We start from the raw sequence: 26,909 nt of genomic DNA, 5'->3' as shown, positions 1-26,909 counted from the left end.
TTCAGTCTTTGATGTCAGCCAAGAGTGATCTTCTCAGAAATATGCCCAGAATTACCTCCATCTGTGATTCATATGGAGATATATGTATTTGTTGCCTATCTAAGGCCATCTGTAAATTCTTTTTTATTACACCCATTGCACCTACAATGATTGGAACTGTCTGAGTAACTTTTTTCCACATTGCTGTCATTTCTGCCTGCATGTCCTCGTACTTTTTAACTTTGTGTCGCTCTGTATATAAGACATAGTAAACACTGGGTGTAGCAATTTCAATAATCAATGCTACTTTTGTCTTTTTTCATGGACTACTACATGTGGTTTTCTACCATCTGTTTTTTTTTAAATGGGTGATCCCCTATGATATAAACGTCATCTTTCTCTATAACGTTTTGTGGCTTATGTTTTCAATGCTTCTCAGCTGCTTTTATATTTTAGTGTTTACACAATCCCCAGTGTAACAGTCTTGCCATATTATTGTGTCATATAGAAACAGACCAACTCATTTGAAGGAGAAAGCTACAGCTGTCCTGGCCACTATGCATAATGCTCTAGAAAACAATTTCATCGCATACTACTTATTTTGAGAAGCAAAAAGGTCCATTTCATGTACAACCCACCTGGAAGTGAGATCCACAAATGTATATGTGTCACCGTCGTGATGTGTAGATCTGCAGCTATCCTGCTGAGCTGATCTACCAGGACATTGCAATGATGTGGAATGGAAGGAGACCTCAGAGTCATCTCTGAGAGTAGCGCGGTCACCCAACCCTTCATGTCCAGCTTAAATGAGATCAAGATGTGTTCTCCTTTTTGTGTACATCATCACCACCATCATGGTGCTTGTTTTAGGTGCTCCACCCTTGGTCATCAGATCGGCTTGAAAAGCCGGGAATACCAGGATCGTTGTGTTCATTTCCTTGCTCTTGATATGTTTGTTGATGTGGCTTCTGTCATTCATCCTGTCAGGGATGAAATAGATGAACATGTGTGGGCTTTGTTCTAGCAGCTTTATTATGTACAAACACGTCAGGATTGAGGCAAATAACTTTAACTTAGAGAAACTTATAAACAGACTGACTATTGCTCTCATACATGCTCACTCGCTGGCTGCACTCTCAAAATGTCACCGAAGCTAACACGTGCCTGCTATTTATATATGCATGTTCAGTCCTTGGAAATGCTTCTTAAAGGTACAACACACATACATATTCTACATCCTCCTTCTTAGAGAAATGAGTCATAGTTCATTGATGACATTTATTGACATGCAATAAATACAAGACAATTCTTTGACATGCAATTATACAGAACTAAATACATATAGACAATCATGCCCAGGTTGCTGCACATTTCACACTAGGTCTAGAGATGCAACCAAATTGTGTGACATAGAATTTAGAATCAGGTTTAGCAACTGGAACTGTCTCTGCTGAATGTTCAACCTTAGGGACATCTGGAACATTATCTGGAATGGAAATTGGAGTCAAGACACATTCTGCAAAAGGAACATTGTCTGGATTGCTATGAGATTTAGAGTCTGTATCACAGGAACAATGCTGAAATATCAGTTGTAATAAAGGAAGATGTCTGTGATTTCTCATGTACTCCACACCCTCAGATTTTACAAAATAGGATCTCAGATCGGCACATATACTATTAGTTGACCAATCCGGTCGAAACCTTGCACCATTTGTATCCTTACAGACTCTACTTTTTTTCAATGAATGAAGAAATCTACTCATTTTGTCATAACTGGACTTCTGGAAGGAATGCTTTCTGAATAATTGGGCTTTGATTGCTCCGTTGTTCTTAGCTTTAGGCCTTAACAAACTGGAACTGATAGGCAAGGTTGTTCTGGTTTACCTGGATAGAAGTCTCTGAGCAGGTGAGCCAAGTATGTCATCACGGGGTATGTTTCTGAGGTTGAGTAAATTCAAAAATACATTGGTATTGTCACACTTTGCCTTCTTTAGTATGCACTCTGTACTGTATGTTCAGCTAGGCCTTTTGACTGTGGGTATTCAGAACTACTAGTAACATGTACAAAGTTTCATTCCTTTGGAAATTGCTGCAAGAATTGACTGATAAATTGAGTACCATTGTCAGATATAAGCTTATGTGGACAACCATGGACTAAGAAATGATGTTTCAAGTTAGTAATAACGGTTGTGGATATTAAGTTAGGCAACAAATCAATCTCAAACCAGTTCGAATACGAGTTGACCAACACTAAGTAATGCTGATTGTTCCACTTGAATATGTCAGTAGCTACTATTGACCAAGGTAGTTCAGGAACTTGACGTAGCTGAAGTGGTTCTTTTTGCAGCTGCACTTTAATATTATTGCATAAAGAACAAGATGAAAGTACTTTGTCAATGCCTTTCGCTAGAGAAGGCCAAAATACTAGTCGCCTCGCTCTTCTTTTGGTAGATTTGGAACCTGGGTGGTCACGATGCAAAATCTAGATATATTCACTTTGTAAGGAAGCAGGAACAACAACTTTAGGACCTTTGAAAATAATGTCAGCTTCCATCAACATCTCATCTCTGTAAGGAAAATAAAGTTGCACTTCTGGTGCTACACTAGATTGCTTTGACAGCCATCCAGCATTGATGAAGTGGTTGAGCTTTTGCAAAACAGGATCAGTCTTTTTATGATATCTCAGCTCATCAAGTCTTGTGGTTGAAAAATTACACAATTCTATGACATCAAATTCAAAATTGTCTGCATCAAGCTGTTCTGTTATAGTTCTGGGCAATCTGGATAGGGTATTAGCCAGATAAAGTAGTTTGCCTTTTGTATAGACCATTTTGAAGTTGCCCTTTTATAATATGAGAAACATTCTTTGTAATCTTGATGGAGCAGAATGCATAGGCTTCTTTAAAATAATAACTAGGGGTTGATGATTAGTTTCAATCTGGATTTTTCAACCATAACTATAATCATGAAACTTGGAACATGCAAACACAATTGTCAAAAGTTCCTTCTCAATTTGAGCATATTGCATTTCAGTTTGGGTAATACTACTTTGCTAAGTAATTCTTTACAGTGCAAGAAACACTCTGTAATGGTGGCGCTTTGTGAACAGACACACACAGCACAAGAAACTTTTTGAAATGGCTGTATTTGACTGCATTTCACAAAATAGTTGCACTTTGCACACAATAAACTCTTTGGAATAAATGCACAGTAATAAACACACACTGTAAGCATTTTTACACACTGTGCAACCCTTTGAATAACTCTAGTTACACTGTTTAGGGCTTTGGTTAATGCAAAATAGTAGTTTATGTTGCCAAGGGTTGGGAGGGTGGCATAATAGTTAAGGTGTTTGCCTTACAAACACAAGGTGCAGGGTTTGAGTCTCACAAGGGATAATTGGCTAGGCTTAAAATGGCTCACAAGGGATAATTGGCTAGGCTTAAAAAAAAAAGGTGGGCAGTTAGCCTGGTACTAACCTATGAACCTATGAAAAGACATGCAGTCGCCTTGCTTTACTTATGCTTAATATGCCATTTCTGCCCTTTATTGTATTTGTTTTGCCTTTTTAGTCTCTTTTCTTGTGCTTGTTCTACTTTAAACATGCTCATTTAGCAATTCCAAGGTAACTCTGAACCTACTATGTGCTGTTTTGATAATCATTTTATCATATAGCTTAATTTCAAACATTTGCTTAATTAATAAACTTTTTATGCCTTTTTCTTGCTTAATAAATGTTTCTGTGTATTCGTTTGCTTAGTAATGTGTTTTGTGCCCTTGTAATGTTCCATTTTACCTTTTTTAATAAAATAATAGTTTGTGCAAGTTTTCATTACCTTTAGCTTGTTCCTGACCCTTTTTTGCTCTTGTTTATGTTATTCTGCCTTCATTATCAGTTATGCACCTCATGTCTCTGAAAATCAGTCTCTGAATTCCCAGTTCTGACACCATGTCATTCGTCCTGTCAGGATGAAATCGATGAACATGCGTGGGCTTTGTTCAAGCAGCTTTATTATGTACAAACACATCAGGATTGAGGCAAATAACTTTAACTTAGAGAAACTTATAAACAGACTGATTATTGCTCTCATACATGCTCTGCACTCTCAAAATGGCACTGAAGCTAACACATGCCTGCTATTTATATATGCACGTTCAGTCCTTGGAAATGTTTCTTAAAGGTACAACACACACATATTCTACAGTTTCTATCCCAGGAGCTGTATACACTATGGTTGGTTTAGAGGTCTCCCAAAGCCAATTCTGTCACATCTGTGGTCAGGGTATCACTTTGGGTTTCTTGTTTGAAGGGAACATTCAGGCTCATGTCTACCCCAGCATGTGTTCTCTTATTTTATGCAAGGCAGGAACTGAATGGGTTACTTCCATGTTTGACTTTGTTGGGAAAATGTATTCTGAAATACCACTGTAAGTTACACATGTATTCGTACCTAAAACTGTACACAGCTATGAGCATTAGATATTCCCTTGGTAACACAGTGTTCAGCACTGCCATGTCTATGCAGAGCAGAGCTGCAGCTTTATCTTCTCCTGTAGAGGGAAATGCATTGTTTTGGACCTAGTCTAACAGTGTCCCAAGGGAAAACAATTTTCCTCTGTGGTATTAAGTTTGTGTTTGGAAGGCAGAGAGTGAGAGAGGCTACAATTCTACAAAAAAGCAGAGTTTAATTTAGTACCTTCTCTTATCTCCTTCTGAGACTAGGTCTGGATGAGGTAGTCATCTACATACAAACAAATGTGGTTGCCCCTTATCTTGTAGTGCTCTACCACTAGAGCAGAGCATTTTGTAAACCTTCTGGTAGAGATAGCTAAGCCAAAGTGCAGAGCTGGAAATAGACAATGGGATCCCATCACTAAACTTTGAGAAAGCTCTTGTGGATGCTCTGCGAGGGGTATATAGGGATGAATCCTTTTAAATACGGGGCAGTCATCAAGGGTTGTAGAACATGAGAGAAGAACTTGCACAGTAAGCTTTTTAACTTTGTAATTTAAACTTTGGAACCTTTAGGAATTCAATCAAGCTGGATAGGTGTAGAACAAGTTACACTGAGTATCCTTTCTTGGTATTTAGAAAAGTCTGGAGCGGAGGTCTGTGTCATCTTCCTTCATTGGGATTCTCTCTGGTGAACACTGCTGAAGTAGGGTACCTAGTAGATCCTTTTGGTCAATGGATACTTAGGAAATTCCTTGAAATTTTAGGACAGGCTGAAATTGCAGCTTGTGACTCTGAGATACAATTTACATTAACCAACGGTTGCCTGTCATATTCCTTTTTTTTTTGCAAATACAATTAAATAATCCTCATGCCAAGGAGGTAGACATGCTGGACTATGGTTTTGGTTAAGGTGAAGAAAAAGGAGGACCACAGTAGTCACAACTGCTACCTGTCTGTACCTTGGCAATGGGGATACCCAAACTTTCCTTTTTGGTTAACTTGTCACATTTTTTCTAAAAGTCAATCTTACCCTTTGCCTGCATCTCTTTGGTCTGGTATGGAGGATAATGTCTGCCGAGTACAGCTGGATGAAATAATTGTTTAACTGATTCTGCTTTCTTAACTTTCTACTCCATCATCTTATATATCCTCTGGGAAGGTGATCTGATATCCAGTGGTTCACTGAGATGCTGTGTCTTCACATCTTCTGGTTACAGTTAAATCCTCAGCAAGGTATGTTTCCTAATGACTAATCTATATAGGAGGAGCCCTGGATGCTGCATCTATAGCATCCTAGCCATAATTAATAGCATGTCAGCCCACTTTCAGAGCACCCTGGGCAACTTTGATAAGTGTTGATTTCTAGGTTCATCAGATTCTGCCCTCATTTTTTTACCAGTTGTTGCAATACTTGCCCTTGATAATTTATCATGTGAGACTAACAGTTTGGTGCTCTGAAGACAGAAACCTCTGATATGCAAATAACAGTTTGGTGCTCTGAAGACAGGAACCTCTGATATGCAAACTTTCTTCCCAAAGTGATCTAGGATCCACTTTTCTAAGTCAATTTGAAGAATATTTTGGGCTGGAAACATGCAAAAATACTTCTGCTGCTTTGCCAATGGATTCTTGCACATGTATTTATCAGGATTCTGGACCTGTAGAACAATTTAGGCTTCATGGGGGCCATGAGTTGGCAGTAGGTTTCTAAGGATGTTATACTGAAGATATCCTCAAAATCTTCAAAAACTGGAAGAACGGCTAGTGACTCTCAGGCATTGAAGTTTAAAAGGTCCGTTGGTCTCTTTTCAATATCTGAGCCATCCCTGGCATCCAGTTTGGCATGATCCTTTATTTAAGGTAGGGTCACATTGAATTATGTGTTTTCTGATGGACACCCAAAACACAGGGTGCCTTCATCAACCTTGATGAAACTCAAATAGAAAAACTTCTGAGAATTATAAGTGAGATCTTCCTCCTGGCTACAATATGAGAATACGACTGTCAGAATAGAGCAGCCTTTCTTGTTACTAAGAAGTGGCTACTTCAAATGTGCACTTTGACTTTGCTGACCTGCTGGGTCTGTACAAAATGGAAACAGTCTTCAACCACAGTCTTCAACCACTTTTTAATGTCCCTAGAAATGAGCATGGGTGGGAACTGGATATAGTAACTCCTCTTAGATCTGTGTACCAAATGGTGACAAAGAATGCATTATTGCAATATCTAACCCTCAGACACCTTAGTTCCCAAAATGGAGGAAGACACCACTTCAGACACTGCAACTCACAGTCAAAAATTCCAAATCAGTGATATTCATTTGGGTGTCCTCTTTAGCATTACAGAATATTGCCATGCCCCATGTCACCATGAAGAAAGAACCAGTACTGGACACCTGGGAACTAGCACCTGATCCAACCATAATTGGCATGTTTTAGTTCAGAAGGACATGCTGGCTGAAAATATTTTAGCAAATTCAATGAGTTTCAAGACATATATTGTTTATTATTTTGAACATCTAAGCTGCATAGGCAGCACCATTGAGACAGAAATAGTTCACAGTCCGTACTGCTACAAAGACCTCAGTCACTGCCAAAATGTCAGACTCTGTGGCAAAAACTATAATAAAACAAGACAAAAACATGTATATGGCCTCCACAAAACAACTGTTACGTTAAGAGTCTCAAACAAAGGAAGTAACTGCAGACTTAATATGCCTTGATTCAGAAATAAAACAATAGGAAAAATAGTTAGGAGTTTGCACAAAGATTCAGTAGTCAAAGGGCATTATTCCTTAGTGCCTTCCGAATACCTATGGTGGAAAGTCTCTTCTTGGTAAAACAGTGTGCAAGGTGTTTTTTCTGTACCAGATCATAATACACTCAATTTTCCAAGATTAACTGAGTTCTTTTACTTCTCTGATTTCCAGGTGAAGCCTTTTTTTCTGTGAAGGGTTAACTGCTTCAACCAAAGAAATACTTATGGCACAGATTATCTGAAGGCTGCTGAACCCTGGGTCAGTAGTTGTAAGTTCAGAATACAGCATAGTTAAAGTGCACTGTTAAGGCTATCTGACATGATGAAAGTGTCTCCCGTGAGGATATCTACCACTCTTCTAATGAATTTGTACTGCCAGCCAAGGCATGAGAATTGTACATTTTGTCAATCAAAACAGTCAAATACTGCCCTCCAATATGCCATCTTAGACAGGTTTCCATGTGAAGCATCACTGAAAACAATTAATTCAGTGTTATCTTTCCTCAGGGGCTGAAACTTTAGAGCTGGTTTTACAAAATTTATTTTCCATGTATTCTTTTTTGTTTCATGAATGCACTGTACAATGACATGTTCAAACTTTACCTGGCAATTGATGGAATTTGAACTATTCTTGCCTCTCATTTGGGATAAGGGGAGTGCTCTGCTTTATTGTCACTCATGGTTCTATGATGACAGAATTAAAATTGTTATGTAGCTATGTCTGTGTACCAACATCATTCTGTCAATAGTGGCCAAGTCTAATCTCACATAACAAAAGTGGTCACACTCTTCATGGCCAACCTGAAATATAGCTTTTAGGTAGGAAATAACTAAAGTGATAACATTTTGTGAGCCACTCAAAAGTAATACATATGCACACAAGCACTCTAATGTTCCTACTGTCCCCCAACAAGAATGAGTTACAGTGGGGCCCCTTTCCGACAATATGCCCATTTCTTGAGTATATACAGTCAGTCTAGACATCTTCCTTCAGGAGCTGGACAGATAAGAAAGTTCCATCCCTTGCAAAAATGCAGACTTTTGTCCATAGAATGAACTTTACACTGCGTTTGACAAACTATGGCCAGAAGGATATGAAAAGATTCAGATATGTGTGTTGCTGAAAAATTTGGAAGTTTTTTTTTTTTCACTAAGTACTTCAGGTACTCTTGCCCCAAGATATGTCTTGTGTGTTATTCCTTATAGATTCAAAGGTAAGTACTAGGATAGCTACTTTATGGGACATTTTAAGGCTGCCCAGTTTCCTTCACTGATGTGAATCAAATTGTACCCAACGTCTGTGAGGTAAATACCTTAACCATTTTGTCAGCCCCCAACCCGATTTTCAGAGTTTCCTTCAGAGTACACACCCTCCTACTGGGATACATTTTTGACTCCGTTTTCACCCCCACAACCTTTTTTTTCATTCAGTGATGCATTATGCTTAGTATGAGAGCCACGAGGACTGTATTCGATCAGTTCCTTGTTCAGTGTGAATATCTTCTACATGTGACATGTCAGACAGTTCCGTACATGCAATATCAGCTGGATGTACACATTTAAAGTTGTATCAATCCAAATGTATTCTTTTAGCATTAAAAGCCCATTCTAAGGTTATGAGTGCATGTTATCTCCTTTTTCTCTGTCCACAAGTTTTATGGTTCAATGTTTTTGAAATTAGGACAAGTATCTCAGAGAGGCACATGTGGCCGCTTAACTCCATCAGTAATAAACTATTCTTGATTCACTTTAAAATTCTCTGTCTCATCTTCATTTTCTGTGCTCTTTGATATAATTTCCAGCAGGACTCTTCTCTCATCATTATCATATTTCTTCACATGTTAGTCATTAATTTCTGTCTCAAGTGTATGAACTTTGGAATGGTGCATCTTTGCAAATGTACCACAGTGCCTAACAAGTAACATAAATCCACTCACCTATAATGCCTCTGGGTCCTCTCCATTCTGCTCAGTCAACCCTTTTATAGTATACATTGTTTCCCTTTTTAAACATTTCATGTGCAATATAGTGGTATTTCTGTAATGCTCTATATACATTCTGTCCAAATACTCAGCCTCATTAAATGCTCTCCTTCATGGATGAAATGTTGAAATATATTTTCACCAGGCTCCCTGTGGTCCCTTCTAGAGCAGTCAACTACTCATCAATCATGGCAGTAGGGAGAGTTGGATTCTGACCACACAGAAGGTGATTCTGGATGTAACCACATACATTCTTCATAGTATTTTTGCCATCAGACTCTAATTTAGGGAATCTGCCCAATCACATCTGCTACTAGCTTTTACATGATTTCTGTGAGTGTCTGATTGCATATTTCTAGAAGCCTACGGCATCAAGGACTATATGGAGCAATGCTTATAGTTTTTTTTAATATTGAAAGTCTCTGCCATACTTCTAATTACATTATTATTGAATTATCCATCATTTGTCATTGAATATTGTTTGAGGTTGACCGTGCTTGCTTATTTAGCAAAAATAATTTCTTTCCAGGTTTTGATGGTCTGTTTGCATTAATGATGCTTCTGGGAATGAAACATGTAAAGTGATTAATGAGATGAAAGTGCTGCATGTGAGATTCAAGTCCATGTAATCTAGAGTAACTCTTTCATTGTACTCAGAGGCTGAAGGCATGCCAAAAACAGGCTTAGGCTAATGTCTGATACACTTTATGCAAATCTCATAATTGTCCACTATCTGTTTCAAGACAGAAATAAATTCAGGATCCTTGTTTCCTGATCGGTGGAGCAATGTCTGGAGTTTGGCCACAGAAGCAGGTCATACTGAAGATTACTTTTTTTTTAACCTTCCGGCTTTTCCTCACTTGTCATGTTCATTGAACGTTTGAGGACTTATTCTCACAGCGATTCCCCTTCAGCTATTTGGAATGTTGAGACAATGATGTTCACTGTTAGGGAATTCAAGAGTCACTGGTTGCATAAACATCACTACTTTGTCATTTGTCATGTCCAAAACTATTCCTGTCCTTTTAAATGATTTCTTACTCAGCAATAAAGACATCTCAATTGGAATTAATTGATTCAATATCCTACTAGCCATCCTAGTTTCCTTATTTCCAGTCTTTTGGTGGGCCATGCAACTTGTCCATCTCTAAACTTGAATGCCAAACTATTTAGTGTATCACCACTCACTCACTCACTCACTCACTCACTCACTCACTCACTCACTCACTCACTCACTCACTCACTCACTCACTCACTCACTTTAATGATATACCTTTCATATTTTCTACACAAATGGTGCACGTTCTTGCAGTATACATCACAGATGAGTATAAAAAGGTTATTATAAAAATATTTGTATCTTGGCCAGAATCAAGTTATATGCTTTTTTCTATGACCTCAAATATTTGCATTCCATGCATTATTTTAACTTGCTCCTCCCTGGGTAGTCTTTAGCCAAGTGATAGCTGCTCTGAAATACTGCAGATTCGGACCTCTTGTCATATTTATCTGGTTGAATTATATCCTGTAATGGTAACTTCATTGAGCTTTTTTTTCTGTTCAAAATGTGGTGCTGTTTGTACTCTGTAAAATATGATGTGTCTTGATTTAGGTACAGTAGAGAGTCAATTATCCTAATGTCGATTATCTGAAATGTCAATTATTTGAACCAGCTTGCCAAAGTTTTCGGGTAGGAAAAATCATAAAGTCTGAATATGTAAACATTATACATATTAGCTTGAGCATGTTTTTTGAGCTTGTAGCCAGCTTGTGTGTGAAAAATATTCTTTATTGTCCACTGGAATCACTGAATGGTTGAAAGGTATATTCTTGCTTGCAGAAAAAACAAGATTTTAGAAGTTTTTTATCGGGTTTAGTTATATGTTTGATTATCCAAACTACCCTAGGTCCCAATTAGTTTGGATAATCGACTCTCTGCTGTAAATGCCCATTGCAGTTCCCAATACTTTTTTTTTTTAAATGCAGTTTAGGACTTACTTCACTGAGGCAAACAATGTTTAGTATATGCTGTTAATGTTATCGCTATATTTTATATTTAAGCATGTACTATTGTACATTTAAAAACAAGCACTGCATTATATTTATGTATCTGACTATATATCTCTGCCCAAAACTCATTTGTAGTGTGGCACAGAAACTCCCTGTCTGATAATCTGACCAAAATGAGAGTTTGCCTCAAAGTCCAGTCTTTTTCCTCTCTCAAGAATATGTATCAAGTACAGTAACTAACATTGACATGCCTGTATCTGTGTGCAAATCCTCTTGCAAAATTTCCAAAGCAATGTCCTTTGCTCTCTCAGAAAGTGGCAGCACAACTGCAACAGAATGCTTTTGATTTTCTGCCACAGTAGCCAAATTACAAATCATGTCCTCATTCTTTCAGCACTGATGAGGTTTAGTCTCATCAATCAGTCAGAATTCTGTACTTGCAACTGATGCATCTTTTGCTGGAAACTAAATGAGTTTTGGGAGTAAATGAAATTTATTCTTTTGAATATCCAATCTGCAGAGTCAGTGTAAGAATTGATAAGACTGTACTGTATTGCACTATAATTAACTGGAAACAACTGAAATGAGATTGGAATGAAAGTCTTTATCTGTTAACTACCCAGACTTGTGCTGAACAGGTGCCAGTCTCTCCTTTATGAGCCATCTTTTGCACTTTTCAAAATGAATTCTTCAAACACTGTAGTTTGATTAATAAGGCTTTATTAGATGTTCACAGTATCCGAATACTGTCTTCACTAACAGTGTTGATAATAACAGTCTGTAGAAATGCTGGGGTGCTGATTAGTTCCAAAGATACTGCATGCCATATCCTGATTGTCCTGAACAACGTAAACTAAAATATTCTTAATCTGAACGGTCTTCTGTACTCAGGCTCGAGTGTCTATATTGTAGCTTAATCTTTTCTGTAATGACAGGTTGAATGAACTAACTAACCTTAATTGAACTGCTATCATGAACACAATATATTATATTGCTTCAGTCCAGTAATTTTCCTTTGTAAACCACATTCACTTCCCCTAACCTTGGTTGTCTCATATGTGCTCTATTTAACATTCCATTAAGGAACAGTCTGTAGCTGGCAAGATTGTATTGTTCCCTTGAGAAAAGAACATTCTGTACTTCTGTATGTTATGCACATTTCATGCTCATCTTTCTTTGTTAATAAACTGTCTTTCTCTGAAACTGAATGCATATGTCTGACACTACATATTTTACCTTTTAGTCTGAATAATGCCTAATAACTACTTTAAAATGGAGGTCCCTAATCTAATACCACACACACACACACACACACACACACACACACACACACACACACACACACACACAGCTTCCAGTCTAAACTGATATAAAAATGCAGGGCCATTTCCAGAAAGCCATACACTGTTGCAAGAACATGCTGAATGAAAAAAAAAAGTTTTCCACAAAACAAATTCTGCACAAAACATCATGGCAACTGAAGACAAGATGATCTATAGAAGAGTAGCGCCATGGCCCTCAGTAGCCACAGATGCAGGAGCTGGGCGAATGCATGACTGTGTCAGCAGAGCTGATGTCAGTAACCTAGAAAAATACAAGCAAAGCTGGTGTTTGTGTCCTTATTCACTTAACTAACATTCCTTCGGTGAGCTAATTTCTCATTCTGCTTCATTTTTAGGGGAAAGACTTCTGGAAGTCATCTGCTAAGCAGGCCTGGTGAGCAAAGGACTTCAGTTTCTGCTTATCACAATAACCCTGGATAACCTTCTGCCTTCTCCTCTGTACTTTCATGCTAAACTTAGTACACAGAATTGAAGATGAATTGTGAAATGATCCCAGGCCAAAAAAAAAAGGTCTGCTTGTACAACACATGATCTTTCATTTAGCAAAAGAATGATTTACTTGTTCAACATCCATTCACATGGGGCTACCTGGGATCTGCTCAACGTAGCCACCAGGCATTATGTTAGGAGGAAAAGTAGGCTGTCCTCATTGTTGTACCTGACACACTGACACTGCCAGCCTGTACAGGATGAAAGAGTTGGTGTCTCCTTGCTTACTGATGTACCATATGACTGTAGTCTTATCTGTAAGGATTTGGAGGGCCCCCTATGTCCAAATCCGAATGTTTTCAAGGCCAAGATAATTTATTTTACTTATTATTTATTTTATTTTACATTTGTTGACCGGGCTAGTCTAACTGGATACATGTCCATTTTCAGTAGAGGCCTGCGGAGAAAAGCTCTACATAAAAAACAAGAACAAACAGAACATTACAACATCAGTTACAGTTCAATTGTCAGACAAAGCAGGTGTTTACATGGTAACTTAGCAAACATGATAGATAAAGGTAAAACAAAATAGAAAATACCCATAGATTTTTTATATATATATATAATTCAGTCACTTCTGTCACATTTATGTGTTTCTGATGCTCTTATCCAGTGTGCCCTGGAATTCAAAATATTCAGTAGTGAAATTCTGAGTGGCCTGGGCACTCAGAAAGGCACACGTAAACTGAGGTACTTTTTGTAGAGGAAAGAATAGGAATTTGAACTTCTATCTACTCAGAGTGTTGATACTGCTAGTTTCTTAGGTGCCACTGTATGTGCTGCTTGTCTAGCAGGGCCATAAGAATGCATAATATTCCATGCAACTCATAACTGTAAGGAACACCGTTGAGTAAAGGCATCCTTCTCAGGAGTGTTCTGGAGAAATCAAACCAGACAGAGAGAGAATACCTTATCCTCTGGGAGAAAAGCATTCTGTGGTTCCTTGTCCAGCCCACAAGAAATTACTTTTCTTTGCTAGAGTTAGAACTGAACTGGAAAGGTTGAGGTAAAGGATCAATGGTTTGAAAGCAAGTAAGAATAAATATCAAGGCCTTCTGAATTTCATCCAAAGAGTCAGATTCTATCAGTCAATCTGGTGTGGATAAATGTGGATGCCCTTACTCCTACAAAAAGCCAAGAGCAGGAGTCAGATATTTTGTAAAGATCCCGCGTGCTCCAAACAAACCAAAAGGCAATGAGGTGAACTGAAAATGGCCAAGGTGACAAAGAAGGTCTGAGGAGGATATGGATGTAGAAGGCCTTGAAAATTCATTATTCTAAATTCTGGAGTGATTAAGAGTTTCTTTAATCTTGACAGATCCAGAACAGGTCTGTGTGCTCTTTCCTTGGTACTACTAAAACTTTTTTGTACTTTCTCTCTCTCTCTCCCTCTGTGTGTGTGTGTGTGTGTGTGTGTATGTGTATATATAGATATATATATATATATATATATATATATATATATATATATATATATATATATATATGTATGTGTGTTTGTGTGCATATATGTATATACAGATATATCAGAATCAAACTTAGCAGTAGCAGAACCACAATTACTAGGTCTTTTGACATGGTAGTGCTACCTTCAACTTTGGTCTGCTATGAAACTGTAACCTGTATCCTCTTCTTAAGATGTTTAAGACCCGCAGTCCTATATTATGCTTTGCTTTCTTTTACAAATACTCCTAGATTTTCTCCTATTCTGCAGGGAGGTAGAGTAGCTGGATGTTGGGGTGAGATTTTTTGGAGCAGGGGAGGGAGTAGATAGTTTGATACATAGCTGTTACCTCCTTTAGCGTCCCACTCTTTCCTTTAACTGTTATCATTACAGGGCTTGTTTTCTCTTACTTTGGATATATAGGCCTTAGTTTCTCTGAAGATAACACTAAAAGAGGTTTCAAGTCATGGATATGTGACCAAAACCTTGATGTAGTCTCAATAAATTTGCTAGTAATTTAAGGTCAAAAGGATACTGTCGGGCTGGGTGCTCATTTAAGTAGTTTATTACACACAAACACATCAGGATGGAGAATGGTAACATTAAACTAAATGAACTGACTGACTAGTGCACACATGCATGGTTACGCCTTGGCTGCTCACTACAAAATGGCACTCTTTCTTGCACATGCTCAGTACTTATATGCACATGCCCACTAACTGGAATTGCTTTTAAAGTAACATACACACTCTGATCTACATCCTCCCTCTTTGACTAGTTGGTCATGCAAATACACAATGATAATCCTACAAATATATACAAATAACAATCATGTCCAGGTTGTTGTGTATTGAGGATTAGGTCTTGAGATACAACCTGACCTCGTAATGTAATAACTAGATCTGGGTTCATCAACAGGGACAGTCACTGGGGAATGTTCTTCTTGAGGACTTTCGAGGATACTTTCTGGAACAGGAACATGCAGTGAAATGTTCTCTGGAACACAAACATTGGACAAATCACTCTGAGAATTAGAGTGTTTATTACAAGCAAAATGTTGCAACACTGGCTCAGACACTGATAGTAAATGTTTTAGATTCTGACTGAATTCCATGCCTTGTGACTCAACAATGTACGACCTCGGTTCTTCACACAAATGTGTCACAAATCCCATTAAGTCAAATCCTTTTGCTCTCTGCATCCTCACTATCTCTCCTACTTTTAATGGAGTCAGAGGTTTGCTGTTTTTATCATAGTAAGACATTTGGGACAAAGGCTTATTTAGGAGTTGAGCTTTTACTGCTTTGTTGTTTTTAGCACTTGTAACCAACAAATTCTTACTCATTGTCAGTGTGGTTCTGGTCTGTCTTGAGATTAACCTCTGGGCAGGTGAACCAAGAAAATTGCCGCAAGGTATGCTTCTGAGTTTAAGCAGATTTGGAAAAACATCAGTATTGTCAGACTTTTCCAACAGCTGTTTTGCACTTTGAACTGCATGTTCTGCCAAGCCATTTGACACTACTCATAACATGAACAAAGTCTCATGTTTCAGCAAATCTCTTAAACTGCTGAATTGTAAACTGTGCACCATTGTCAGAAATGACTTTGTGCAGACTACCATGGACATTAAAATGTCTCTTCAGTTTAGTAATGACAGTATTGGATGTGAGATTAGGAAATAGGTCAATCTCGAACCAGTTTGAATAAGAGTCTACTAACGCCAAGTAATGTTGACCATTCCATTCAAAAATGTCTGTAGCTACTGTCGACCAAGATAGTTCAGGGATCTGGCTTAGCTGAAGTAGTTCTTTTTGTTAATGTGGTTTAGTACTATTAGAAACAAAACAAACTGGAAGTTCTTTCTCAATATCTTTAGCATAGAAGGCCAAAATACTTGTTATCTCGCCCTTCTTTGGGCAGAATCAGTTCCTGGGTGGCCACAATGCAAGATGTTAATATACTCTTGTTGCAAGGATTTTGGAACAATTACTCTTGGACCTTTCATAACGATAAAACGGAACCAAAAGACTCCTCAGGGTAAAGGTGTAGCTGTAAAACAAATAACGAATCTCAACAGAACAGCCAACACCAACTGCTCAGCGGTTTTTCTAGTTGATCTGGATAAAGTATCAGCAAGATAACGAATATTGCCTTTTGTATAAACCAAGTGAAAATTGTACTTTTGCAGTTTCAACATCATGCATTGCAATGTAGCAGGAACTGTGTGCAGTAGCTTTTTCAAAATAGTGACCAAAGGTTGGTGGTCAGTCTCAATCAGAATAGGTCAACCGTAAATATAATCATGGAACTTCGAACACGCAAGCCCAGTTGCTAAGATCTCCTTCTGTATCTGAGCATACTGCATTTCAGTTTAGGTTAAAGCTATAGATGCATGGACCACTGGTCTACCCTCTTAAAGAATAACTGCATCAAGACCAAACTTTGAAGCTATACAAGAAAATGTTACAAGTTTGTAAACATCATAATATCATTAAAATGGGTGGACTGGCAAATCTCGTTTCAGGACATCAAATGCTTTTTGGTGTTGTTCTGACCAGGACCAAGTTACATCTTTGCATGTCAGCTTTCTTAGCAGTGTTGAAAGGTCACTAAATCTGGAATGAACTTGCCCAAATAGTTGACCATGCCAAGAAAACGTTGTAAGGAGGTCACATTGTCTGGAGCTGTCATCTCAAGTATTGCAGGTTGCTTGGAAGGATCTGGCCATAAACCTGAACTGGTAAACAAATGGCCATATAAGTAACTTATTTTAGCCTGAATTTATATTTTTGTGGATTTAGGTTAAGATTTACTTCATGAGCATATTCCAGGACTTTCCTGAGGTTTCTTTAAGTTTGACTTCACCATTGCCTCCTACAAGAATATCATCTACTATTATAGCACAGAGATAGCCAGAAAAAAATTGCTCCAATGTATGCTGAAAGACTTCACTGGCAGAATTTATCCTAAATGACATTCTCAAAAATCTGTACCTTCCAAATGGTGTACCAGAAGTGGTAAGCAATGAAGATTTTTGGTCAACCAAAATTTGCCAAAATCCACTTTTTGCATCTAAGAAAGAAAAAACAGTGGCATTTAGCATAACAGCAGTAACTTCATCGACTGTACACCTTGGATGATGAGGTCATCTTAGTGCTTTTTTCAAGTCTCTTGGATCAATACATATTCTAATATCTGAGCTTTTCTTATGAGCTACCACCATGGAGGATACCCATTCATGTGGTTCTTCTACTGGACAAATTACACCTAAATGCACCAGTCTGTCTAGCTCTGCTTTGACTCTGCTTTCCAAGGCTACTGGAACTTTCCTTGCTGGTCTAACAACTGGGCTTACTTCAGGGTCTAACTTAATGGCATACACAACTGGGAGTTTGTCTAACTTGTCTTTAAAAAGAATCGCATAGTCAGTGTTAGAAAAATATGTATTAATGTGTGTATTAGTGCTTTTTAAAGGCCCAAAAGGGTTAACACATTTATTCTATTTCATGCTGCATAAATCCATATAAACTACGAATGCTTTCTGACCTTGTATTTTGTCAGCACAGCTAAAATCTTGTTTATGTCTTAGGAAATTAACTGAGAAGCAGATGATTTTCTGCTAGGTTAGGAAAATAATGAATAGAACAATACTGCTTTCTATAATGTTATTAAACTTAGACAATTAGCCCTGTCTGCGCTATGAGAACATACACAGCTGCAGGAAGAATAGATAAGTAGAACAAAGACTGCTTGAAGAATATGAACTATAATCAGTGTTTGCTTTGTGCATGAATAGGCAGAGTACCTTGAAATGTAACACAGCACTGTAGAAATAATTGCAACTAGCTAGTGGTCTCCAAGGCCATGTTATTTTCCAAAAAGTTTCTCACAAATCTAGAAATGTAATGTCATGTCAGCAGAAAATATTGAACAACATCTGCTGTGAAAAACAATATAGTAGGCTTGTATTTAATTACGTCAGCTTTAGAAGGCAATGCTTTGTAAAACAGTATAAGAATGGCTTCACTTCCTGTTACTAATCAGACAAACTCTGTATTTGCATGTTTTTGTCTCCTTGCCGCAAGAATTAAAGTGCCTTAACCTGAACCTTACGTGTATTGGTCTTTGAAGTTTTTTCCTTTGACAGATTGGTCCTTTGGACCAGAAAACCTTCACTTCGCCCCGGATCAGACAGGCCAGGTGGCTTGAAACCATATGGGGAAGAAACCACATCAGTTCTTCTTACTTGAAAAGACCTCCGACTGAATTGTCACACAAAAGAGGCCAGCCACTTTCTGATCTGTGACTGAAGGACGGGTTTACCTCGAACCAAGCGATCAATCACGAAGGCTCAGGTAAGGTGAGATTTACCTTTTTCTGTTTTAGATCAAGGACTTGATTAGCATTATTCTGTCAGGGGAAATTTGTCTTGTACAGATCAGGGACAAAAATATTGCTGTCTTGTCATAGATCAGGGAAACAGAATAGGTAGGTAGTCATTCAGGAGACACTATAACAATTCCTGTGGTACCACGTAAAAGATAAAAAGGGTTACATAACATTTTAAAGGTTAGAATGAAATGGGAAATAAGTGCACAAAAAGATCCCAAACTCCGCCGTTAACCAAAGACGCGAAATTTATGCAATCACAACGTGCCGATAATGTTAAATACTACTCAAAATGGGTTAATAAGTATGAATTTGATGGCAAATTAGAGAAATCCTCACTTGTTAAACTTATCATACAGCTTAAAACCAATTCCAGAGGTCGGGTAAAAAAGCAACGTCAGTTAGGAATTCCTCAGGCACACAGGTGGATTGAGGAGGCAAACCGTAGGGAACAGAAGAGCAATAATTCAAAAACAATGTTTTTAGATAAAGAGGATAATAACTTAGTAATAGCATCGGCCCCTCCGCCTCCTCCACTTCCCTTACCAGAATATGAAGCAAGTGGACAAGCTGTCCACCCCTGTGATATCCTGCTATTCCTGCAAAACCAAAACCGTTTGTCAGAGATCCTGTCGAGACTAGGTCTCGAACACGAAAATCAAGGGGGGATATTGAGTTGTATCAAATAAATAGAAGTTTGCGATCTATGAGTGAAGTGGAGATATGCCCACTCATAGAAGTACCTAATCCTCAGGCAGGACAAGAAGGACAGGACCCAACTCTCCTAGTGTACAGACCGTGGACACCGGAAGATATCCGGAAAGCCACTGAGGGAATTCCCCATCCAAAAGTTAATTTTAGAAAATTTTTAGAAGATTTACAAGGCATGAGGTTAAGTTATAACTTAAATGGAGAAGAAGTAGAAAAAGTAGTCAGACAAATTGTGGGACCAGATTGGCACATGATCAGTGGAAACTGGAATCCCCGTGACGCAGAACACAAACCCCTCCCACATAGCAGCGCAGAGTTAGACAACAGAGTGAAAGGTCTTACAGACCGCATCTCTGAGAAATGGAAACCTAGGGCAGACTGGACTTGCATTAATCAATGCATCCAACAAGAAAGTGAAACTGTTGACAGATATTATGCCAGATTATTAGAGTGTTTTAATAACCATTGTGGAATGCAGGTACCTGAAGATCAAACACATAATTCCCCGTATGAACAGCAGTTGAAGAATGCATTTTTAAAAGGCAGTATTGCACCCATAAGCAGCTTTATCACAAAGCACATGGTAGATCATCGTACAAGTAGATTACAGTCACTACTTGAATACGCTAGGCATGCCGAGAGGCATTTTAATAGCAAAAAGAAAAAGAAAGCCCAAGTATTCTCTGTAGAAGATGGAGCAGAAGTTTATGTAGTACAGTCCAGGAAAAAGGGCAAAAAAAAATGCCCAGGGAAACAAACAATCTGATCAACGATCAGAGGACTTTGAGGGACGAAAGAAAAGGGGGGAGTGCTTTAAATGCGGTAAAAAGGGACACTTGGCAAGGGATTGCAAGAAAAACAAGAAGGCAACCACGGAAGATAAAGAGGGTGAGGACTGACTATATGATAGCCAGGAATCACTAGAAGAAAATAGCCAAGAAAAGACAAATGCTAATGTGATACAGGGAGTAGAGGATGTGACAGAAGAAATAGAGGAAGTGCAAGAAGTCGCGAATAGTGAAGAAAATGAAATTTTAGATTTGGCTTTATTGAGCTTAGAGCTCTATTTAGCAGACACGAAACCAGAAGTTACACTCCTGGTAGAAGGGAGGGAAGTCACATTTTTGTGTGACTCAGGGGCCTCACGGACCCTGATACATCCCTCCAAACTGCCAGAGAACTCAGAGTCACCTGATTACATATTAGTGAAAGCAGCTAATGGACAGCTGTATCGGGAGCCCCTCTCCCATAACATCGCGATAACTGATCCTGTTTCAGGATTAACCCAGAAATGCAAAATTGTTGTTTCTGCAAAATGCCCAGTAAACCTCTTGGGAAGAGACCTTATGCAGCTATTTGGTATAGCAGTAGTTCCAACTATGCAGGGTATAGAAGCACAGTGACAAATTGATACTTTTGCAGTGCAATCGGAGGGTGAAACATTTTATTGGTACAGCCAAGACTTGGTTACGAATGGTCCAGGGGCAGTAACCGAAGAGCTGATGAATGTAGCCATCAGCAAGTTCCCCTCCCTTGACATTGATAAACAACATTTGTTGCACTGTACTCTGTATTATTGTAGCACACCAGGACCTGACAAGGAATATGAGCAAGAGTTGTTTAGAAACTGTGCAAACAGATTAGTATTACGTAATCTGTACTGGGACGTAGAAGGGAACAGTGTAGTTAGCTGTTCATTACCCCAGGAATTCTTTGCACTTTATAATCGATTACCACATGTAAGCTTAACTAAGGACAAAAATGTAAAATGGGCAGACTTAGGAGAAAAAGTCACGAGATGGGAAAAACAGAGTTAGAACTGTCAGAACAGGAAGTACAAAAGCAGAAGTTGAATTGGATAACACAGACACACCCAGCTGTACGCTTGCAGTCTAGCGAGGACAGCTGATTAGCACTCTTATCAGAAGAAGAAGAAGATGCCTTACAAAGCATACCAGAAACTCTCTGGTCAACAGGCAAATCAGATGTAGGACTTATTCGTACAGCAGGACCAGTTACTATCATGCCAAAGTCAGCATTAAGACCACAAAAGAGACAGTATCCCTTGAGAAAAGATGCAGAGGTAGGAATCAAACCTATTATAGCAGCTTTACTTAAGGAAGGAGTACTGGTGGAATCACCTGATTCACCATATAACACACCCTTATTTCCTGTTAGGAAAGCAAATGGAAAATGGCGTATGGTCCAAGATTTACAAGCTGTAAATGACGCAGTGATACCAAGGGCACCTACAGTGCCAGATCCACACACCCTGTTGAATGATTTGAAACCTCAACAGAAATATTTCTCTGTGGTAGATATCAGCAATGAGTTCTTTTTGATACCGGTACACCCTGACAGCCAACATTGGTTTGCATTCACATTTCAGGAGAAAAGGTACACATACACGCGACTACCACAGAGATATTGTGAACATCCAACAATATTCTCACAAGAAATGGCAAGCAACTTGGTGGGATTTATCCCACCAAGAGGCAGTCAGATTTGACTTTATGTTGATGACATCCTGCTGGCAGCCCCCACCCAGCAAGATTGCAAAGAAGATACCATAGCGTTATTACAATTTTTAGCCACTCAAGGACATAAAGTAAATAAAAACAAATTGCAGCTTTGGAGAAAGCAAGTTAGATACCTGGGATACGTAATATCCAAAGACGGCAGAACATTAGATGAGGACAGAAAAATAACAATTTTACAAGCATCAAAACCTACTACCAAGAAGGAAATTATGTCCTTCCTGGGTATGACCAACTTTTGTCGAAGCTGGATTACAAACTATGCCTTGGAATCTGCACCTTTGACTAACTTGACACACAAGAAGCCTATGGCAGCACAAGATTTATTACAATGGACACCAGAAGCAGAATCTGCTTTCTGCAAATTGAAACAGTTGATAGCGTCCTCATTAGTTTTAGGATTACCAAACTATCATAAACGTTTTTTCCAAACTGTAGCTTGTAAGCAAGGTTACATTTATTTATTTATTTATTTATTTATTTATTTATATTTGTTGACCGGGAGTGTCCGACTGGACGTAGGTCCATTTTCAGCGGAGGCCTGGGGAAAAAAGCTCCACAGTTAAAATAAACAGACAGTAGTTACACTGGATTACATAGCGATTAACAATTTACATAGCAATTACTTACAACATATTTACAGATGAAGAACATAGTACATGACATCAGTGCTAACACAACAGCATGGGGACAAGCAATGCCCCATTGCTTACTATTTATCACAACTGGACCCAGTCTTTACCCCACTGTGTACAAGCAGTAGTCGCAGCTGCAATGGCAGTGCAGGCTTGGGCCTCAGTAGTGTTGTTCCACCCTCTCACATTGAGAGTGCCTCATGCAGTCGCGATTATTTTACTGCAAGAAAAAGTAGCATATCTTTCTCATGCTAGGCATCTTTCCTGTATGACTATATCATTGAGCCAACCTCATATGACAATTGAACGAACGATGCACAATCTTAAATCCATCTACCTTGCTTCCAACTCCTGCAGATGGCACACCGCACAGTTGCCTGCAGGAGATTGAGCAAAAGACACTGCCTAGAAAAGATCTTACGGATGTTCCCTTGGATGATACCGAGGTGACATACTACGTGGACGGCTCATGCAAAAGGGGTCCCACAGGACAGAACCTAGTAGGATATGCAGTAGTTTCTGATACTGAGATTATAGAAGCAAAATCTTTACCACACAATTTATCTGCACAGCCAGCAGAACTGATTGCCTTGACACAGGCATGTACCTTAGCAAAGGGTAGATGTGTAAACATTTTTACTGACAGCCAGTACGCTTTCTCTACTGTACATGTTTTTGCGCAACAGTGGAAAAATCAAGGAATGATAACATCTACTGGCAAACCGATCAATCATGCACAGTTTATTTTAGATCTTTTAGAATCCATTCAGTTACCTCAGAAAGTAGCTATTTGTAAATGCATAGCTCATACCAAGCAACAGGATAGAATTTCAAAAGGTAATGCAAGGGCTGATATAGCTGCAAAACAGGCAGCTTCAGAAGCATTTCTTTTGAATGAGTAATTACAACCTTCTGAGATTTTAGACTTAGAAATGTTAAAAACAATGCAGACACTTACTACGCAGGTTGAGAAACAAAGATGGATAAAACGAGGAGCAACTCTCAAGGAAGGCTGTACATCTCCAAAGAGGGAAAACCGATATTGCCATCTAACTTGTTTAGATATGCAGCTTTGTTGAGCCATGGGCAATGCCATGTCTCAACAGGGGGGATGGTACAGTTAGTGAACCGAGTGTTCACAACATATGGATTTATAAACTACACAAAAAATTGTTGTTTGTCATGTCACATTTGTAATAAACATCATGCACAAGGGGCATTGAAGCCCAGGCAAGGGAGTTTCCCTTCACCACCGTATCCGTTCCATACTATCTGTATGGATTTCATAGAACTAAACAAATGTGAAAATAAGAAGTATTGTCTTGTCATTGTAGATATGTTTTCCAAATGGGTGGAAGCTTTTCCGACCAAAACTCCAGATGCAGCCACTGTTGCGAAATCCCTTGTTAAAGAAATTATTCCTAGATTTGGCATACCGGAAAAGATCTACAGTGACAATGGCACACATTTTGTAAACCAAACCATACAACAATTGAGCAAGTAGTTTGGGATTTCTTTAAAAAATCATTGTGCGTATCACCCTCAATCTGCAGGATCGGTAGAGAGGCACAATGGGACATTGAAGAACAAGTTAAGGAAACTTATTGAAGAGACACATAGAAACTGGGTGTACTATTTGCCCCTGGCACTGTTGAGCATGAGAACTGTTCCAAATGCAAAGGGATTAACTCCTTTTGAGAAGTTATTTGGACGAGCGTATTATATACCTCAGTGGAAACCTCTCATGCCCACAGACCAGGAAGCCGACTGTACAGTTGCTGAGTATATGAGAAGATTGTTGAATTCTAAACACCTTTTGCAGCTTAATTCTGTTTCAGATAAAGAACAAACCAGACCATCGGAAGAAGCAGTAGTTCCAGGCACGTGGGTCTGGGTGAAAGTCATCAAAAAGAAAAACTGGACGATGCCGAAGTGGGAAGGGCCACACCAAGTGCTACTGTCAACACCCACTGCACTCAAGATCGCGGAGCGTGCATCCTGGATTCACCTGACACACTGTAAACTGGTTAAAAACTTTGAACTAGATAAAAATCTTGTTACTGTTACACCACAAGAGTAAAAATGACAAAATCCAGAGCAAACAGGAATGCAGAACAACCACAGAAGTATTGCATGATAATCCTGTTAACTATACTGGTGACATTAATCTTTTTGTTGTGGCCTTTCCTTTTTCCAGCCACACAAGCCGAACTGAAAAAATGTGATGCGTTACTTATAGACTGGCACCCGAACTTTAACACTTACTAAGCAATTAAATATGTGTATGCTGAGACTTTTAATGTTTTGAATTGCTGGATTTGTACAGCTTTACCGACGGCATATGGGGGAATACTAATGACTGCATTTCTCCTAGGGGTCAATGAGACCTGGGAAAACTTGATTTATGACACCACAACTGTTAAATCACAAGATAAAATAGCATTGCACTTGTCTGTTCCACAGAAGGGAAATGTGTGCTTTTACAAAAATGATACTGTTCAGGTGGGTTGGAGCAATTGCAGTGTGACAGTTCCTTACAAATGTTACACTAAAGCAAATAATGCAGGTTCTTATTGTAATACAAACTATGATTCATTTTTTGAATTGATGCATAAAACAATTAATGAAGTACAACATAATGATGTTCTTTTTAAACAACTGTCTATGATTGACAGGAAAATGTTTCATGCAAGGCAAGTATATGTTAATAGCAAGGTTACTACTAAGGTAGAGGATTGTTATTTTGTGTGTGGCAAAAAGGCATACAAATGGTTACCTGAGAATTGGTCCGGCAGTTGTTTTTTGGGTTACCTGGTTCCGGCTATACGACATACTGCAGTTTTGCCTCGAGGTAAAATTCGAAATGCATGAGAGGTCACCAAGAAACCTGTCAGGAGACCTGAAAATCCAGTGGGCAGATCGGGGTGGGCTGGAGAAACCATCATTCCATCGGCGATAAACTGACACATATGGACTTGAGTGATTCTGTTATAACGTGGGCAGGCATATCACCAGGATATGGAGCGGTGAAATCAAATTGGGAGCTGAGAAAACTGTCTAAACTCCTCGAAGAAATGAGCAATGCAACTTTTTCTGCTCTCAAATTAATAACTGATGAACTGAATGCCATGAGAACTGTGGTGCTTCAAAACCGCATGGCTCTTGACTTCACCCTAGTGGCTAAAGGTGGTACGTGCGCTTTAATCCAAGAAGAGTGCTGTTTGTATATTCCTGACAACCAGCACAAGATAGACAATCACCTTGAGGTGATTCAGCAAGTGTCGGCCATGACCAAACCAGGCCCAAACCCACTGACGGACTTTTTCCAGAAATGGTTTGGGGGTGGGGTACCATCCTAATGAACATCTTGATTGCCATTTGTGTAGGTATGCTCCTGTTGGGAGTATGTGTTTGTTGTGGCATCCCCTGCATGAAAAGATTGATCAAAGATTTTATAGACATGTCGGTTTCTGAAACCTTATATCAAAGTACTGAGTTTGAAGAGCTGTTAAAGAATGAAATGCTTTCATAAGTTAAACTGAATGACTCTCTTAACTGCAAATCCTGAATGGAAGAGGTAAGGAGAAGAAACAAACTGTTTATGCTTTTTGATAGTAGAATAAAAGTATTAATGGGGGGAAATGTTAGAAAAATATGTATTAATGTGTGTATTAGTGCTTTTTAAAGGCCCAAAAGGGTTAACACATTTATTCTATTTCATGCTGCATAAATCCATATAAACTTCGAATGCTTTCTGACCTTGTATTTTGTCAGCACAGCTAAAATCTTGTTTATGTCTTAGGAAATTAACTGAAAAGCATATGATTTTCTGCTAGGTTAGGAAAATAATGAATAGAACAACACTGCTTTCTATAATGTTATTAAACTTAGACAATTAGCCCTGTCTGTGCTATGAGAACATACACAGCTGCAGGAAGAATAGATTAGTAGAACAAAGACTGCTTGAAGAATATGAACTATAATCAGTGTTTGCTTTGTGCTTGAATAGGCAGACTAACTTGAAATGTAACACAGCACTGTAGAAATAATTGCAGCTAGCTAGTGGTCTCCAAGGCCATGTTATTTTCCAAAAAGTTTCTCACAAATCTAGAAATGTAATGTCATGTCAGCAGAAAATATTGAACAACATCTGCTGTGAAAAACAATATAGTAGGCT

At 38.6% G+C, this 26,909-nt stretch overlaps 1 protein-coding gene across 1 annotated transcript in view; it reads right to left on the bottom strand.

The window, feature by feature from the left end:
* The window catches only part of LOC122792380 (zinc finger protein 84-like), a 400,930-nt gene that overhangs the window by 203,353 nt on the left and 170,668 nt on the right, over positions 1-26,909 (bottom strand). Inside the window, exon 6 of the mRNA XM_044060166.1 lies at positions 15,342-15,456. Within this exon, the coding sequence (XP_043916101.1) occupies positions 15,342-15,456 (115 nt within the window). The remainder of the gene's footprint in view (positions 1-15,341; positions 15,457-26,909) is intronic.

The sequence above is a fragment of the Protopterus annectens genome, chromosome 1.part2 (genome assembly GCF_019279795.1).
Source record: "Protopterus annectens isolate FY-2018-M chromosome 1.part2, PAN1.0, whole genome shotgun sequence".
NCBI lineage: Eukaryota > Metazoa > Chordata > Ceratodontiformes > Protopteridae > Protopterus > Protopterus annectens.
Note: the sequence above shows the minus strand (reverse complement) of the source record. Positions and strands in the feature narration are given on the sequence as shown.